The 19,815-nt window shown below is 40.5% G+C and overlaps 2 protein-coding genes across 5 annotated transcripts in view; one reads left to right on the top strand and one right to left on the bottom strand.

Moving 5' to 3' along the window:
* The window catches only part of SLK (STE20 like kinase), a 47,480-nt gene extending 37,563 nt beyond the window's left edge, over window positions 1-9,917 (bottom strand). Inside the window, exon 1 of one of the 3 annotated variants that reach the window (XM_066190971.1) lies at window positions 9,557-9,917. In XM_066190971.1, coding sequence (XP_066047068.1) covers window positions 9,557-9,706 — 150 coding nt within the window. In that variant the 5' untranslated portion in view covers window positions 9,707-9,917. The remainder of the gene's footprint in view (window positions 1-9,556) is intronic. The other 2 variants (XM_066190970.1, XM_066190972.1) reach the window with 2 other exon arrangements.
* A 637-nt stretch (window positions 9,918-10,554) lies between these two features.
* STN1 (STN1 subunit of CST complex) overlaps window positions 10,555-19,815 on the top strand; it is a 43,789-nt gene continuing 34,528 nt past the window's right edge. The window contains exon 1 of one of the 2 annotated variants that reach the window (XM_066190973.1): window positions 10,555-10,605. The gene's annotated coding sequence lies outside the window, so the exon portion shown is untranslated. The other variant, XM_066190974.1, reaches the window with a different exon arrangement.

The following is a 19,815-nucleotide window of genomic DNA, read 5'->3' on the forward strand; positions in this document are numbered from 1 at the left end:
ATAAGAAACACTTGTCAGTATTATTGAAACAGTGATTTTCAAGCTTTCACATTTTCCTTCCCAGAGAGATGAAAAATGGCAGACAGGTTACTTTTAAACTTGGTTAGTACATCTGCACTAATAGCAAAAAATTAGCTGGAAAGAGTAAAAAAGCTTGGCTTAACTCTGAGAGTATCCATTTCTCCACATTACTGGGATGATTTGAGTTTGTTTAGGGGATAATTCCTGTTCAAACTATTCTGACTTTATTCCCCCGCGATGATCAGAGCTCATGGTGTGCTGTAGCTGCACAGACCTGAGCTTCTGACCCTTGACTATCCAGCAATGAACACCAGAACTGTTTGCCTGAATGGTGAACTGAAAGACTTGTGGCTTCCACAGAAGTTAAGCAAGTAAGAGAATGAGAAGGACAATCAAAATTATTAAAGGGTCAAGCAGTTGTCTTATAATAAGCAGACTAAAAAGGTTGAGGTTCTTCAATTCAAACAGGAAACGCTGAAGGTGGGGCAGGAACATGACGGAACTTTACAAAATAAAAAAAGGCAGCACATGAATTGAATAAATCCTGATTGAGACAATGGTTGTGAAGGAGATGAGGGTTAGCTGCATAATTTTAATTTTTGCTGAGGCACGCAACATTTCTCCATTAAGGTTTTACTGCGTTTTGATTACAAAGGTATTAACTCTTTCCCTGACAAAATATTATTTGGAAATACAAGCAAAAAAGTTTTTTCTATAATGCACAATTTAGGTATGTTAGAGAAAACCTTTGTTTTTACAGCATAAATCTGTTTCAGGAGAGCCATTGCCTACGAGATGAAAGAATAAAATTATGTGTATAAAGTCTTGCCAAGTTATTACACTATCACTGACAAAGTTACAGTAACTTTCCTCAGAAGACGTTCTGAATCACAGCTATGACTAAACATTTCTACAGACAAAACCCAGTTCCTTAAAGACCTCCTTAAACAAGGAAGTCTCAGATCTAAAATGCCATTCAAAGAGATATGAAGAAAACAAAGAGTCAGTATCCTCCCATCTCATTACTAAATTAGAGGGATTAAAACCCAGTTCTGTCTTAGGATGGGGATTCACCATTGCTTCCATACCAAGTAAACCAGGTGTGATCTAGGCACAACTTCAGTTCTGGGGTAATGGTTCCCCCACAAAAAACTTCACTTTCTGTTCACCCACTTATTTTAAATAACTGCATTATTGCAACTTCAGAAAAATTCTTCCTGAAAATAGTAAAGTTTATGGCATTCTTCATTTTCAAATTTTCTGAAACAACAGACAAATTTTCAGGATGGACACTTGAGAGTAACAGTCCACTGTAGTAGCCAGACATTTAGCATATTTTAAACACTAATCAATAAATTGATTTGACTGTTGCAGTATGGTCTTACTTTTTCACTTCTTCATGTTCTTCTCCACAGAAAATTAAGCAAAATTAGAAAATCGCATCATAGAATACCATGCCTCAGGTAGTCAGAATATTCTTAAAGCTACATTTTGTGTGGAACTTGACTCAAGCATGAGTCTAGGTTTGAGCAATTTCTTGCTCTAGGCAATAGGCAATCACCTAAATAGAAAATGACTAAAAAATATAAACATGCATGGTAGACAGGAAATACTTTGTGTCTCACTCTTAGCATCCAAATCACCATTCACGCTTAGCTGCCTTACATTAACCTCTCTATATACACACATGCAATCCCATAACATAAAATACTGAAAAATCCAGTCTTAAACCAAAATAGTTAAAAAAAAAGAAAAAGGTAAATCTCTAATATTTTAACTTGCTTTTACATACATTGAGAATTCCTTCGAGAAACACCATATCCTCCTGAAACCAAGTATGGTAGTTTAAGCAGGGGAATTAAATATTAAAAGAATCTTACATTACCGTTTTATTGCGATTTTTTTGCTTTAGGTAAATCTTCTACTGCATATACTTCAGTTGGTTTGTGTCATGAATGTAGAGCATATTCAACAGAAAATCTGAAATGCCAGTGGAAAATTAACATTTCCAGTAAAGCCTTCATTTTCTATTGAAGCATGAATGCCATTACAAAGTGGTTTGAGGTAGCCCACTAGCTTTTATTGAATATTACTTGGACAATTTTTATTGCCTGACATCCTTCAAACATATTCCACATGTACTGGGTCTTCTTTCCCTCTAAAAAAAATTCTTTCCCATATCTGAGTAGAGAAACTGTTTCCACATGACGTATTTGAGATACAGCTGAGACTTAAAATTTCTTTCAAGCATTCTATACAGTAATCATGTTATAAAGTGATTAAATATGAACTAGAGGGGGTATTTTATATGGTTTTGGAGAAAAACTATAAAACATCACATTTTTTTACTCAGCTATTAAATTAATCTGCTTTCTGTGCTATTAAGTCAGTCTGCTTTGTTTTCTAACTGCAAATTTCATGGCTTTTCCATCACTAAACATAGAAAACTGGAACAATCCAAACAGTATCAAAAGAAAAGATAGCACAAGCATTGTAGTTGAGTAATTTGGCAGCTACTGTAAAATAAGACAATAGGCAAAAGAGGTGAGACACTATGAATTTGTCAACTCCGTGTATAATCTGAATATAATTAAAGGTTATTGGGGAAGCACAAAGAAGCTAAGACTGAAAAAGTATTTATAAATGACACACCAGCCACCAGGGTCTCAAGGAATGTATTTAAAATCTCAAATCAGTGAGTTTAATTACAGACTCTTCTTGAACACAGACGCAACTGTCATTGAAGGAAAATGATGTTTACTATCTTAGGAGATTCTCAAAATGTGGGTCATGGCCCATGAAACATGGAATTCATAAGTGCATTCAATTTAAACAATGACAAAAAAAAAAAATAAAAATCCCAAACTGGAGATTGGGATATTTGCAAATACAAGTCCAACAAATTATTTGTAATATATTGTTTACAGGGTGGTCAACACTGGAATTTGAGTCATTACCAAAATAAACTTTTCAACTATTGCTCTGCAACACTGGCACACATTACTACTTGGAGGATTGTATTTCTGTAGGACCCTGCCAAGGATTAAAGGTTTAACCATATTGTCTACAAAATGATTAACAAACCCCCAAAACCAACAAAATCCCCCCCAAACCCATAGCACAATTATTTAATTAAACGGACTGCATGTGACTTAAGAGAGAAGAATTATTTCATCAAGTCAGAATAACCTAAAGAAGCTTCATTCTGCAATCTGTTTGACTTGAAACAGTCACATTTAGCTTGTGCCTGAAATCTGAAGTTTTACTTTCCAGACAAGAAAACACAGTCCAAACAGTTACACAAACAGTTAGCTAAGAAATATGATATATCAGATGACATGAAAAAAACCAAAAGGGAACTTAATAAACATGAATAAAATTAAATAATTATTTCCTATTTACCTAAGAGTTTTAAACCGTTTACTTTACTATGCTCACACCTTGGAAAAGATGACTGCCTTCCCAAGAACTAATCACAAGCATTCTATAATTATCCTCCACAAACTTGGCTGCAGTTTTAGTTCCAAATGCAACAGACAGACAATACATTACTCATAAGTTAAGTATTGTGATGCTGATTTCAAGCCAAGTGATGCAAATACGTCCAAAAAGTGAGACACACGTGCTATGCTTCCCAATATTTCCTTGGGACAGACAAAAAGGAAAAGTAAGTAACAAGTAGCCATTTCAGTCAAGAAAGTTATCTCAGTCTACAATTTACAGATGACTTTCTGGCACTACCATTTCCTCAGAAAACTTAGCTGGAGTGACAATAGGTGTAAAGAGCTGTGTAAAACTTCCCCCTTGCCAGATTTCACAGAGTTTAAAACAGCGATAATGCCTTTTCCTTATCTGGAATCTTCTCATCAGGCTAAAACTGCAATAGTGTGAACGTAAAGATAACATTGTAGGGCAAGTCACCAAGCTGATCAGCAAGATTACAATCGTTTGCCCTCTATGAACTGTCATCCACCTTTTTTCATCATTCACTGCTGCCCTACCATACTCAGGCTACTTTTACAGAGATCACTGTTCATAGCAAGCCTTAAGTAAAGTTTTAGTTTTATTTACTTAGACTAACTATTCAAAATGTCATATTGGCACCTCATACATTACTCTCTTGAGAGTAAATCAACTCTCATATCTCCTCTATCGACTAATGCCTCAATGGCTAAACAAAGCAACATAGCACTTAAGAGAATATTATTAATTCAGATCTCCTGAGGGCAACTGCACCATTTTACTGCTCCAGTTTAATGAGAGGTCAACTTACACAGTCAATTATGAATGAAAATATATTAGAAGAAAACATATTTGGTATAGCAAACAATTTTAATCAAAATTGCCAAGAGCTCTGCACCACTGATTCATTCTTCTGTACTGAACTTCAATTCAGAACATTTTCACCTTCTATTTCTTTCCAGGTCTGGGCTTATGGCAGTCATACATGAAACTTATTTGTGAAACCCCGTGTTTGACTGGCAACTTTCAAGTATTAATTTATATTCCAACTAGTACCAAACATGTAGGACTTCAGACAAACTCAAGCAACATCCTTCCACAGGGAATTATATAATTCGTAACAGAATGTCTACAAAGTTTCAACAGCTCTACCAGGTTCTTCTAAAGAATTAGTGGAACTAATGACACCACATAAGTAAAAAGATAAAGAGTAGAAAAAACAAAGCCTATCTGTGCTTCAAGCTTAGATAATAAGTAAGTGGTCAAAATCTGTTCCTGGGATTCCTAGGTCACAGATGTAAAAGATATCCACCCTATGAAGCAGCATGATACATTACTATCAGCTGGATAACTTCAACTTTAAATAACCAACTGCAGGAGTTTAGAACAATGTGCTGTAAGACCAAAGAAATTAGGAAGAATAAATTCTCCTTGCTCTGTCCTTAACTTGTTTATAGGTCAGACTAATTAATGCATTTGCTAGGATTAGAAAATCAGTTATTATATTAGTGGTACACAAAAAAGGACTTCTAAGCAGTTACCAGCAGCCAGTTCATTTTTAAACATTAAAAGGAATTAAGAACACATAATCATTAAATGACATAATCGGTCCAGTCTTATTAAATCACTACTTAAAAATTCTGTTTGTTTCTACCTGATGTAGAAGACCTAAAGGCAAAAACCAAGCTGTCCTGTAAGCCATATGGGTACATTATAGATATGAGGGTTTCAAATACAGATACAAAAGCTTAAGTTAAATGAAGCAAACAGATCACTGGACTTGAAGAAACGCTGCTGTCAAAAGTCCACTACGACCAGCCAGAGATGGGCTGCTACTGGCCACTACTGCCAATAACAGTAAATATGAACACTTAATGTAGCTATAATTTTCAGAAGATAATGCAATTGGGTAATGCTGTTCACCATGATTCTGGTTATCAGCTTGCACAAATTTTTTTTCTCTGAACCTAAAGAAAAAACAGATTTTTTTTTCTTTTTTTAACCAAGCATCAGCTAATTGCTCAGAGCTGGAAAACTTGTGCGAGTAACTTCATATGAAGTTTTTTCATTTCATTTTCTGAACTCCTACGACAGTTTTGTATACACAGTGCTTCCAGCATCTTAGATTTAGTGTAATGAATGAGATACTATAAAGGGTCAGAACACTCCAGTTCAAACAAAGAAGTGTGAATGAAATTCAAAGCTACACACGTCCAAAGGATTCCCTAATAATAATTAAAATATATATACACTATATACTATCTCTATATACACATACCATATAGAGATACTCTGTCTTACATTGTATAGTGTCACAAATGTTTTACCTCTATAGAATCTGTTCCCACAGAAGACTTAAAATTAGTACATTTGTGCAGATGGTACCCATAATAATCATGGCCAAAAGTACATTAATTTCTTGGAGTAGTATCCTCTAGTAAAGGGCTCAGAGATGACAACTAGACACTATGAAAGTGCCTTTCTGCAATTTAAGTCCTCTATATGAGTGTACAATGTTCTTACTGCCAAAAGAGGCTGGCAAATTTAACTGAAATACAGGCCAAAGATTTTATTTAAGGTTAACTGAGGAAGATATCTGCATTTTCATTAATGATGTTTATCTGTAGCAAGAAAGAGCCACAGATCACATCAGGCATTTGGAAGGTCTGTTTTCACATCACCTGAACATTTACTTCTGGGAATTCAGAAAGTAGTTTAAAGCTGAGGAAAGTCATTACCACACTGATCTACCTTAAAGCAATGTTTACAGTGTGCACAGAATTGTGATTTGGCACAATAGGGTAGAACTAGAACACACAATACAGCAACATGATACAATAATGTAGCTACTTTCTAAAGCAAATTGATTATAATTACAATAAGAGCCCATGTTTTTTCAGGGCACTTAACCTGATCAAATCAAGAGACATTTCAAACAAACTCTTTTGTTTTAGGGGTTTTCTGCGTCTGACTGCCAAATTTCAAAGTTGAAATCAGCCTCCAGTGCTAATATTATGCATCTCCAGTGTCTGTCAGAACTCTAGAAGTCCATTCAGTAATTCTAAATAATCCATGAAAAGCACATAAAAGAGAGTGGAAAAAATTCTATCATCAGGAAACTCGAAATTCTTTTCAAGGGCCATCACCTGACACTGAGTACTGCAACGATCTATAAATTGTAAAAGGCCAGAAAACCACACCATTATTCATTAGCCAAGGGCAAAAAGAAAACAGCCTAAAAGTGGCCTCTTTGAAGAGCCTGAAAAGGGCCAGAATAAAAAGTCCTACACGGCTATAAACCTTTGCCATCAGTAATCTGCAATTACAGAGCTCCTCTGATCACAAGAGACTTGCAACAAGCAGTTGAAACAGAGTATTTCTAAACATTACACAGAAGTCCGTGAATACAAATGTATGAATTCTCAGAACTCAAAAAGCCCTAGAATGCTGCAACTAACAGCTTCAAAGGAAATAAGCTCTTCTAGAAATCTGGCTAAAGTATTAAAAAAAAAAAAAAAAAAAAAAAAAAAAAAAAAAAAAGGCAAGATCCTTGTACTAGATTGCAAAGAAGGGGAATAGATCACAAGTTTTCAATGCCCTTAAGACTTCGGTACAGAAAATTAATTATCACTGGCCAGCATTTTTAAGTAAATAATTTAATCAGCGAGGCTTCCCAGTACTGTCAGAATCATTTAGAGTTGTTTTTGAGTTTATATTTAAATATTTGACACTTCGTTCAGATGATCAGTTACACAACTAAACCAATTACTCCTCTATGGGAAATCATAGCATGTAACCAATCTAACCTACTTTTTAGAAATTCAAAGTATACAAAGACTTATTTATATGGCAATTCCATTTTAATACATCTGCCAAAATGCTGTCACACACAGATCCTAAGGTCTTAAACAAAGGCAAATGTACTTTTGGCAAATGTAACTGATGCTAGGGTGATGGGGGGGGGTGTTGGCAAATAAAACAAAATCCATTACACAAAATGAAAACCCCAACCCCCACACTTCCATTACCTAAAGACAAAGTCTTCAAGCATTCTTGAGAGATTTGTTCTGGCTTATAGTTTTGAATTCAAAATTCGAGAAGGAACTGAATGTCTATTCCTGCAACTTCTCATTTGAAGTGCATATCCATGAAAGAACAACATAACACACCTTTCCTGCTTTCCACACGGTTTCTTGGGAAGTATGCTCAGGTGCAGGAACACAAGTACAGTTTGTATCTGTGTGTAAGCCTCCATCTCAAACTAGATGGAAACAAAAAGAATGCTGATGAACACATGCAGTAACCTACTTCTCTTTTTTTAATGGGATTTTTTTTCCCAGGAATACCGCCTGTTAATTCTCATAAGGGCCAACTTCAACAACTTGACCAGAGTAACCACACGTGTAATTCTGTCTGAGATCAATTTCAACAGTGAACTCTGTCATTTCAGTCAGAAATAAATCTCAAAGTGAAAAATTACATCCAAGTAGAAAACATTCTCGTGTCTGTGTACAGAGTACACTGGCATGCAAATTTTACCAGCTGCCTTGCTCAGACACCTCCCTGAACTACTACTGCTAATACAGACATGCCTACAGATGAAGTGAGAGGAGGTTTGAGGATGGATGGGGAAGTGCACGTGGGGGAAGAGGAAAACACATTTAGCATTGTATCTGAGGCATATATTCAGAAAATGGGAATCAAAGCTCCACTATGCAGCACAAATTAAAACTTTAATACTCTGCAAGTGCTGTTAGAGATGCTGTTTTTGTGGTGAGCAGCCTTTATGACAGAACAACTTCAGACATATTCCCAGACATTTCAAAAAAAACCCAAAAAAATTCCCAAAACTCTAATCTTCAAAATTGACATGAGAACCACCATATAGACTGTGTATTACACCAGCATCTAAACAAACTAGATGGTCTTAGTATAAAACACTGACACAAATTCCTTGGGTGAAATGACCCCACCTAACATTCTGAACTTACTGCGGCACTTCTGCTCAAATTTACAAACAGGTGATACCACCACAGTACAATAGAACCTAAAATAATTTCTACCCAAAATAGAACAAGTTTCATGAGTACCCAGATTTCATAAACTCTCAAGTGCAGTATTCTAAATATAAACGTTTCTTGACCGAATTAGCTCTCAGAAACACTGTAAATGCCATGCTATTTTTTCTTAGTCTCCAGAACCTGCTCCTTAGCTTCAATTCATGTCGGTTCCCAATTCTCTTAGGCTTATCCATCAAGATGTTCTTTCTACGCTATCCGTAAACCAGACATGCAGCATTAACACCCTTTTTGGAAGAAGCAATGTAGCTGAAGATTTGCCTGAAAGCCAAAGACTTGTCAAACACTAGCAGGGTTGTATCTATGTCACTGTAGTCTACTTGGGTTGATAAATTCTAGATAAGCATCCTTTAAAACCCTACTTGTACCAGTACACTTAAAGATTTAAAGAGCAAACAACTGAGAGAAGTTAGGAGATCCAACACATGAATCCCGCCACACAGGCAAGGCCAAGAGAACAGAGCTATTTAATTCAACTCCACGTGGAACAAGATGGGAGAATGCCCATTAAAGCGACAACCTTGCTCTGTACACTACACGAGGCACAGAAGTCAGTTTTACTGTTCATGAGGTTCCTCCTGTACAGGGAAAAAAACCAAACCCATGAACTTCGGATCTATGAAAATTCAGTCTTTGGAAGGTTAGGAGCCATACTGTATTACACGAGTCCCAAAAAAACCCCAAACAGAGAAGTGAGCAATCCAGCAGCGGGCAGGGTGGAGCAGAAGGCGGGACAATGACCTAATAGGTCTTTTCTATCTTTAGTTTCACGAGGCTCCGTGGCCAGGAGGCGCCGGGATCCCCCGCTCTGCCCCCGGCCGCGTCCCCCCGCAGCGCCCCAGCCAAGTTCTCCCGAACTCGGCGCTGCCAGCAGGAATCCCGAGGTGAGGGAGCCGGCAGACAGGGAGCCCGAGGCAGTGCTGGAGGCAGAAGCGAGGCTCCGAGTCATTTCTCAGCTATGAGCAACACAAGCGATCCGCGCTGCCCGCCCTTACCTTGAACACTTTACCGAAAGCACCATCGCCCAGCTCTCCTATGATTTCCCAGAACTCCTCCGGGTTCAAATCCCTCTTGACGTGCTCGTATTGTTTCTTCTTCTTCTCGCCGCCCAGCTTGAAGATCTTACGAAAGTTGAAGAAGGACATTTTGGCTGCAGCCGAGGGACGGGGCGGGCGGCGGTGCCCCCTCAGCCCGCCGGGACCACCTGGCGCGGGCGGTGATGCCGGGCGCGATTCCCACGCGGAGACCAAAGTCTTGGCGTCGCCCGGGAAGCGCCGTCACCGCCGGGCGCTGCGGGGAGACAACACCCCGCGATGCCCCGTACCGGGCCGGGCTCGGAGCTGCTCTCCCTGACGGGCTCGGCGGTCCCTACTCGGCCCGGCCGGTCACCATCGCGGCAGCAACAAGTGCCGGGCTCCCTCCTCGGGACGGGCGGCGGAGCCGGAGGAGGGGTCACGGCTCCGCTGGGAGGAGGCAGCTGCCGCGCGCCGGGCAGCGAGGAGCGGTCACGTCCCGCCTCGCAGGACGGGGTGGATGCAGGGAGGGGCCGAGGCTGCCCCGCTCCCGGCTCCCGGCCGGTGTCCTCGCGGAGCGGCGTCCCGGGCTGGCACAGCGGCGGAAAATGACCCTTCTCTGCCGGCCTCTCTCCCACTCGGCTCGCTCCCTCTCCCCGTCGCGGAGCGGGGCCCGGGCGGCTCCGCTTCCTGCGGGGCGGCACCGGCGGCACCCCCGCCCCCTCCGCCCTCGCTCCCGCCCGCCGCCGGCGCGTGCGCCCCGCGCTCCCGCCCCTCTTCCCGCGCTCCCGGAACCGCCTCGCGCCCCTCCCGCCGCTCCGCTGCCGGCGCACGCGCAGTAGCGCGAGCCCCCACCGCTCCCCCGGCTCCCCCGCGCGTGCGCACGCGCCGCACCGGCAGCACGCGCGCGACCCTCCCCCGCCAACGGCTCGGGCCCGGCACAGGCGGCGGGAAGAGGCGGGGCTTGCCCTGCCCACGTGACGCGACCGCGGCGGCCCCAGCCAATAGGAGCGCGCGGAGGCTCCGGGCGGGTAAGTCGGTGTCGGGCTCAAGATGGAGGGGGGCGCCCCGCACCCCTTAACCTCAGGGCAGGACGGCAGCGCTGGCGTGGGGATTGAGGGTTCGTCCCTCCCTCTGCCGTGTTTCCCTTTAGTCCGCCGTTTGCTGTTACGGGAGGGGTGTGTGGCAGAGGGACCCTTTTTCCTTTGAATTCGGAGGGTACCCCGCGCCTCTCCGTGCCGCTCCGCTATCCCGTGCAGGAGGGCTGTCCCCAGCCCTGTGGCAGAGGGTGATGTTCCCTAGGCGGGAGACAGTTTCCCCTCAGTGCTGGCTGGTGCCCTGGGTCCCCAGGGGCCGTGAGGGTCTCCCGTGTGTTAGGAGCGCTCCGTGGGCAGGTGGTGCCTGCTGGGGGCTTGGGCTTGGACGCAGAGCTCTGAGGAAAGTGTTGATAGCAAAAGGCGGCGTTGGATTAGTTTTTCTTTTGTTTGCGGTTCGGTGCTGTCCCTAGACCTGCTACTGGTTTATCTTTTGTCATAGCAGGGTGTCATGTTCTTGCGCTGCCCCGTTTGGTATCTTCGGTATCTTAATTAATCACTGGGACAGGCCTGAATTTCCTTATCTCGCAACCTTCTCTTCCCACAAGTGATTCCTTCCTCACCCTGAAGTATAATTGTATTTTAACAGTTGTGTTGTGTACATGCCACCAAATGTGGGGCGTTTCCTCCCTTGAAAGCAAGAGGCGTTCCCGTTGCCTGGATTAGGGGCAATTGGCAGACCCGGGCTCGGAGTTTGGGCTGTGACAGGCGGGGAGTCCATCCAGCAGCAGCCGAGGCGATGCGGAGACCTCAGGGACACGCGGCAGCGAGACAAACGCCCAGGGAAAATCGTGTAATGCCCTATCCTCGTATGAACCTGAGTGCCTGCAGCTGCCATTAACTTAAGCTGCATGATGAGCTTCTAAAGATCAAGTGGGCATCGTTCCCCAGATCATTTCATTAGTGTAACAATAGTTGGCTATATATTTATAAGTCCGTATATAAATCAGTAATAATAATGAGGCATTGAGATGCCCGTGACACAAAGCTTTTATGAATCGAACAACAGTGTTCTGTCATGAGTCAGTTTCTTTAAACTATATAAAATCAGTTTCACGGCTAGTCCCACCCTATGAATAAGAGCCTTTCAAGTACTCTTGCTGAACTGATTTGTTGTAATAATCAGCATTTGTTTTTCAAAATTGATACTGGGCTTTTTGTGTTCCTTGTACTGATAGCTTGGCCACAAAAGGTAAAACTGTTAAGGAGGTTGTTAGAACCAGGACTGCGTAATGTGTGTGAGGGCAAAAACAAGAAACAACTGCAATCCAAAGGAGCTGTTATCTCTTCTGTGATCTGGCTGGCTCCACCTGTTAATTTCATATGCAAGTTTCATTCAGATGGTTTGAATTAAATACAATAATAGAGTGTTACCAGCAGCAATTTAGCTTCTGATGTTTTAATTTTTAAAGTTCAATTTCTTTTTTCCTATCTATATTTTTCCCCATCAAGTTGGATGATAGCTTTGATTTGGATATTAAAATACAATGATGGCTTAAATAATAATTTTGTTAATATTTATAATTTAATATTTTGATTTTAACTTGCTTTCTCTTGGATAAAAAGTGCTTTGGGACTAATTTCTGTAGGTTTATTTAAACTGACTGGTTCATAGAGAATGGGGGGAAGAAGGAATCAAAAAGCCACAGCAAGAATTCCTTGTATTTAGGCAAAATTATCTTTTCTTTAGCCTCAGGGTTAATGGCAATGGGGGCAGGGGCAGAGGATGTTTATGTGTGCATGCTGGAGTTTGGCATAACTGGCAAGAAATGCAAAACTAAAAGAAAATTTCGTAAGTTATGTATGAACAAGTTGAGCTGGCAGTTCTGGGCTGGGATGGCAGGGCCCGGTTCTGCCTCAGCTCTGTTGGTAAACGTTGGGCTGTGCACAGTTCACACACAGCATCTCTGCCGTGTTTCAGTCTGTGTGTGACAAAAGAGCAGAGCTCAGAGCAGAATGTTCCTGCCGTGGTACCAAAGACTGAATGTTAGCAGGTACTGCACGTGTGCTGCTTTAGACTTGTATAAACAGAGTCTTCCTGTTCCAGAGAGCTTTTAATTCATATAACATTGAAAATATAAGATGAAAGTCTGGCACAAGAAAGGAGCAAATCATCTGGTGATAAGGTTTTACTTTCAGCTTTTTCATTCTTACTCTTGAACAAGTAATTCAAGATAAAAGCAGGATATATGAAAAGAAAAACTGTGACTCCAGCTTATTTTTTCTCTTATTCTTTCGCTCTGGAATTATAGCTTGCCCTTCAATCCTGAAAATAAACTCTATAAGATGAAGGTGAAGTGCTCATTGCAAATTCTTCCCAGTTTACTGTGACTTCCTAGTTTGGAGGAGGCTCTATGAAGCCAGGATTTTGTGTGTGTGGTTTTTTTGTTTCTGATAGCAGTAGTTTTTAGCAACTGTAAATGTTTCCAGATGGTAAGGATAAAAAGGTAAAAGTGAATTATATTAAAATTTCTCCTTTAGGTATTTAAAGCAATGCTTTTTGAAAATTCATTGCTTCCTTTAAATGCCAGAGGAAGATGTTAAAGATGTTAAAGAACTATCTTGATTGTGCATCAAATATACTGGCTTAAAATAGCTGTAAACTCTTCATGACAATCTTTTTCATCTCTTTGTGAATTAGAAGTCTCCTTTATACTTTCTGCTGCTTGATATCATCATCCTTTTCCATTTCCTCAATCACTTACACTTGCCACTGTTCCTAACTCCCTAATCTTTAAGTTGTTTCTTTTAAACTGCTCCAATTTCTCCTAATTGAAAGTAAACACTTCAGAAATTTAATTTGAAATGTGTTCTTCACAGCATATATTGCCCTTTCACTGCAGTCCTACATTCTGTCTTCAGTTCCTTCAAAATATTTAATGGTGTATTTTTATATTGTCTTGACTTTCTGTCCACCCACACTTTCACTGATCTCCAAAATTCTTTCTGGTGATTGAGCTCATTGAACTGCTGTAAGGTCACAGGTGGCTTGTTTGTGGTTAAATCTGAGGTGTAATTCTTGTTTCATCCGTCTTAGTCTGTCTGTCACCTTTGGCAGTCAGCACTGTCCTTTCTGTTTTCTTTAATCGATGTGCCCTGGGTTTTTTTGGATATTTTCCAGTTTTGTGGTGGCATTTTTTCATGGGCTCTGCCATTTCTCCTCCGATCTGTTCCCAAAGTTCATGTTTTGTGCTGTATTGGTCTCATTTCAGTTCTAAGCACCAATGCAGCTTCTAGATCACTCTGGTTAACCCAGTGCAGGAGGATGAGCAGTCCTGGTCCTGTGGCCACACTGGCCTTCTTGGCCACCTGGGCAACTCTTGGCTCATGATAAACTGCTGTTGACCAGTGTCCCTGGGTTCTTTTTCTCTGGGCCACTTTCCAGCCACTGTGTCCCAGCCGGTAGCCCTCCATGGGGCTGTTGTGACCCAAGAGCAGGACCTGCCACTTCCCCTCACCGAGCCTCACACTACTGGCTTCAGCTCATTGATCCAGTCTGCCCAGATCCCTCTGCAGAGCCCTCCTGGCCTCCAGCAGATCAGCACTCCTGCCCAGCTTAGTGCTGTTTGGGAACTTTGTGAGGGTGCACTGGATCCCCCCACTCAGATCATTGATACAGTTATTAAACAGGACTGCACCCAGCTCTGATCTCTGGGGACAGCCCCTGTGGCACCACCATGCTCTGGGCCCAGCCAGCCAGGCACTTCTGGGGCCAGCAAAGACAGCCCCTGTCCAGGCCATGGGCTGCCACCCTCTCCAGGAGAGTGCTCTGGGAGACAGAGCTGAAGGTTTTCAACATCCACAGCTTTTCCCTCATCCATTGGTTGGATCATCTGGTCATAAAAGAAGGTCAGGCTGGTCAGGTAGGACCTGTCCTCCCCAAAGCCATGCTGGCTGGGCCTGTATATGCTACAGCACTCCTAAAGCCTTTCTAATAAATGTACCATTGATAGAGATGTGTTTTAGTGACTTCTCTTTCTGTTAAGCACAACAAAAAAGACACTTTGTTTTGTACTCAGTATTTTATGAGCCTTTATGATACAAGTAACAGAAATGGTTCAGTCACATATAATATAAACAGGAAAAAATTATAATACCAGAGGTTGGACACTCAAGAGCTTGCCTGTATCTCATTAGCCAGAATCAATACTCAGGCTTCTATCAATAATCTGGGTATACTACTTTTATTATATGGTTTGGGGTTTTTTAATGCCTTACTGCAGGACCAGTTAATCTAAGAATTGCCATAGAAACATGCGGCATTTGGAAGCTTCAACATATAAGGGTATTACTTCATGTGTGCAGTAAAAAAACCATTGAGTGTTAAAATGTGTAGGAATAGGATTGATCTGATTTTGACTTCAAAAAGCTCTGTTTAATCTAAACTGGCCATACTTTTTCAGATGTCAGTGGAGAAGTGTATCTTCAGAGGTCAATTTGCCTCCCCCATTTTATATACTTATCTTTATCACAGTATTTGACTGTGTGTAGTCAGTTTTCCTGGTAACCTATCATGGGAGTTCTTCTTACCTATGGACACACCACTACCAGCAGAACTCTTGGACTGCATTTCTCTTGATGTCAGCAACACTTCTGAGAGTGATGACAGAGCAAATATAAAAATTGCCAGATTACCTTAATGTTTCCAAGTAAACCTGCAATGTTTTATTGAATAGATTTTATCTGAAATTAAATGGCAGAAGAAAAAGCAATAATATAAATATCAAAATTTGAATAAGGATCAAATATTTCAGCAAATAATACAAGAATATTTCTTGGAAACATGGCATGTCAAAAGCATTCAAGTTTTAATATGTTGTCTTTATTGAAGCTATAGCAAAGAATTTTTTTTTCTTATTGCTTCCAGTTGATCTGCAAGAAAACCCTCTTCAAGACTGATATTCAGAAATAGTCATGGATTTTTGTAGGGGAGTGAGAAGCAAACCTCAGATTTAATGGAACACGTCAACAACTTGAAACTTACATAGCTGATTCTCTTTGATTAACTGACTAATGCAATTAAGAACTTCAGATCCTCATGATAAAGCTTTTCAAGAAAGCTGCACGCATTTTGGGTTGTATTTAACTCAAAAAGCTCCTTTCATAGGAATTTCCAGTTAATATTAAAATACTGAGCTGCTCTGGTGGATAGTTGCATTTTTTTTTAGTACAGTAGTTAGTCCAATGAAAGTTCTCTCCATGTGGTGATGACTGTAACAATCTTTCACAGAACCACACACGACTAAGTCCATCTCAAACGCTTTTTCTTAAAATAATAATATCCTTTAAAATACTACTGCTCTTAGCTATAATGCCATATTCCTTCTAACCATTTTAATAATTTGAGGTTGTATTTCCTTTGAAACAAGATTTATTTGATCAAAACTGTACATGAACACAAAGCAAATCATTTAAAATGTGGAGCCCCCTCCATCTGATGGCTGTTAGAAGCTTTAGTTAAGTCACATGAAAGAATGTCTTGCAAATGCTGCACCGTGGTTGCCTTTCCTCCAGATGGTAATTAGACCTTTTCCTCTTGCGTTGCAGTCACGAGCTGATTTGCCCTTTTTGTTTGTGGCTTTCAAATTTGCATTAGTTCACATAGTAGCTGGGATTAGAAATTTATTAAGGGATAAAGATAGCTTTGCACCTCAGTATTGCTCTCAGTCAATACTGGCACAAAAAATGTCTGAACAAAACCCCCCGCATGTATTGCTGCTTTTCTGTCTGCAAATCCTGATTTTCTTTCACTGTTTCCCAGGGGAGCCTTTTTTTTCCAGAATGGACTTTGTGTTCTCTTGTGATCCTGATCAGCTCTGGAATCTTGGGACCAAATAACTTGTTCTGTAATATGAAAATAAATTCTTCTTTAATCTGTTTTCTTCTATGGGTGGCTGGCTAGCCATCAGACCCAATCCTGGTTTTGTGGTAAGCTTAACCAGGAAGTTTATTATGCCTTCTACAATTACTATTAAAAATATACCATTCTGACAAAAAGGGAACATTTCCTACACACACAATAAAGGAAAATCTGACACAAAGAGAACACTAAAGACTACTGATTTTCTAGTAATATCCCAAAAAGAAACATTGCAGTGGGATAATACTGAAGATATGTCTACTAGCAAGAAGGGGAAATAACATAGAACGTGAGATACCAACTGTTTATTAATGTAAAGTTAGACTTTAAAATACTAAATTATTTTAATTTAAAAAAAGTGAAGTTTTCCATTACATAATGTTGGTTTTGCATTACAACCATGTTTTAATAATTTCTCTGAGTGCAATGTTCTCTTTTTACCTAGAAAATTAGGCAAAAAAAAATAGTTGAGTGCGTTGTAAAGTAGAATTTGGTTTTCTCTAGGATCTCATCTTGGTACAGCAGCAATGAGGGGAGCTGCAATAATATGTCAATTGTTAAGGCACACAGCAGCTATTGTGTGTCCAACAATAGGCTGTGCAAACTTTGGGCACTAGCACTTGCTTATGACAAAACAGAGTATTGTGATGTGATGCACTTTTTATCTCAAGTGCCCTAAAATGTTTATTTTTTTGACAGGAGAGATCTTTAATAGCTAATCCTCAAAATTATGTTTTATAGTATACTGTAGTATGTTTATGGATTAAACCAAAAAAGCCCATTACATTACATGGACTGAATTGTAGAGGAAAATAAAATTACCTACATGAAAAATAATTCCTGTGGCTTCTGACTGAGCACTAATGTATCTTTCTGCATTGAGTATACAGGAGTGACTTCCTTTCAGAGCATGAGGTAGGAAATGGCATTTATTGAAATTCAAATGCAATTAAGGAGACACTTAAATTAGTTTATAAAAGGCTGTTGGTTTCTTTACATACCAAGAAGTCGGAAATAGTAATGACTCTATCATGTTAGCTGTGACAGTGATTCATGGAAGAAGTTACAGCCACAGTCATCAGGGAGGTATTTTCTTTGAAGAATCTAAATAATGTTCTGTCATTTCATGCCTTTCAATGGGGTTTGGAACAAGTTTTTAAAGATGGGCCAAAATCATTACTAACAAACAAGCCTAGCTGCCTTTTCTCCACACGGAGGGGAGTTACTGAAGATATTCGTTTTGCAGGACAGTTTGGGGTTGTTCTGTATCAGTCCTATGCCAGCTCTCAGTTATGATATTTGGACTGACCTCAGATGGAGCATTGGTAAATTATTCATTATTTCAGGATACCCTCAGAGAATTACAAAAATTGCTTAAACCAAAGGTTAATAAAGGACAATCTCTGGATTTTTAGCAGGTTCTAATAGTTTAGTAGCTGAAGATAAATGATTATGAGCCAGCTTTCCTTAGCTGAGAAGAACCTACTCTTCAGATTATTCATAGGGTAAAGGACTGTGCACTACTATATTTCTCGGTCTTGAGGAACCGAGAAATGTATTTACGCCTTTGGTATTTCTAAAATTCTTCTGTTTAGAGCTCAGTTCAGAGCAGCCTGGGCACGACTAAGAAATCCTGTGCTTGATTTCAGGTGTAAAAACCCTGGTCTTCAGAAAGAAAGCCCAGTTGCAGAGGAAATTCAGAGTAGCAGGCTGGGAATTGTACCATTTTTGATACAAGCACCCAACCTTTTGATACTTTTCCTAGATGATGGCTCAGAGGACCTGTGTGAGGAACATTTGAAAAGCACAACAAAAGCTTTGTTCTTATGTTCAAAGTTCTTACTTTGTTCTTCAAACTTCTCCCAGAAAAGCAGATAATTCTGTAATACTGTATGGGCTCAATGCTTCCCCTACACACGCTTTACATTTTGCACGGATTTGACTTTTGGGATGTTTAAACATTTCTCTACAAGAAGGGCCTTTAGACAGGAAGTGCCTATGAGTCTTTATTTGAAAGTGAAAAAAATTTTTCTGGAATAACATAAACCAAACAACAAATACAGCTGGACTAGAATCAAAGATCAGTGCCAAGCTAACTTTATCAATCTTTCAAAGAAGAGTAACCATTAGTTCTTCCAAAAGCACTTCAAATGAGAAATCTCAGCCTTTAGGTATTCTCACAATGTTTATGGTAGTTCTAGATGGAACTGAGATTTCAAAATTATTCTTATTTGAGTTACTCTGTATCTATCAACGACAGGGCTATTTGACACCATGTTCCATGCAGTCTCACAGTCTTCTGATACAGTGATAATGTTCACTTCCACAACAAAATAAAATGCAAATTAATTTCAGAACATTAAGCAGGTCTCTCGTAATCTAAATCATAATCTCTCATAATCTCTTTGGTATGTGTCAGGAATATTTTTAAAACTTCAAATCACAACTGTGTGCCTAGACCAAATCAAAGGTTAATTATTTTGAAGTCTCAGGTTGTAATGGAATGCTCTGTAGTCCTATGAATTTTCATACAAATTCAGACTTATTCCAGAAGCTGTTCTAATTTAGACCATAAACCAGTTTAAAGGGGAGGTAAAGAGGGAAGTGGGCAGGATTATTTGCCTCTAGAAATGAGTCAAACTTGGGGAGTTCACAGGCACAGTAGCCTCAGAAAGCTATAAACCAGTGCTTGTCACTTCTGTGCTAATTTCTGAAATTTGAAAATGTTCATTCAGGAACTGACAGTAAATCTATGTTACACTGCTAAAACAAAGTAGGAAAGCTAGCTGTTGCCATAAACTGGGGTGAATTAGGTTTTATTCTCTTTTCTCTTTTAGTTAATTTCATTGTGTTGTCCCAATAACTTACAGAATCACAGAATGGATAAGGTTGGAAGGGTCCAACCTCCTGCTCAAGCAGGACCCCCTAGACCACATTACTGTGGATTCTGTCCAGATGGTTCTGGAATATCTCCAGTGACAGAGACTCCGCATCCTCTCTGGGCAATCTGTTTTAGTGTGTGTTCCCCCACACAGCACAGAAGTGCTTCCTCATGTTCAGGTGGAACTTCCTGGGCATCAACTTCTGCCCCTTGCCTCTTGTCCTATTGCCCAACACCACGAGCAGGGGCTGGATCCATCATCTCAACACCCTCCCTTCAGACACTTACAGGCATGGCCAAGGTCCCCTTTTAGGTGTCTCTTCTCCAGGCTGACCAAGCCCAGCTGTCTCAGCCTTTCCTTATTTGAGAGATGCTCCAGTCCCTTAATCATCTGCTGGATCCCCTC

The sequence above is a fragment of the Chamaea fasciata genome, unplaced genomic scaffold, assembly GCF_029207755.1.
Source record: "Chamaea fasciata isolate MVZ Bird 193981 ecotype frontalis unplaced genomic scaffold, bChaFas1.0.hap1 SCAF_9, whole genome shotgun sequence".
NCBI lineage: Eukaryota > Metazoa > Chordata > Aves > Passeriformes > Sylviidae > Chamaea > Chamaea fasciata.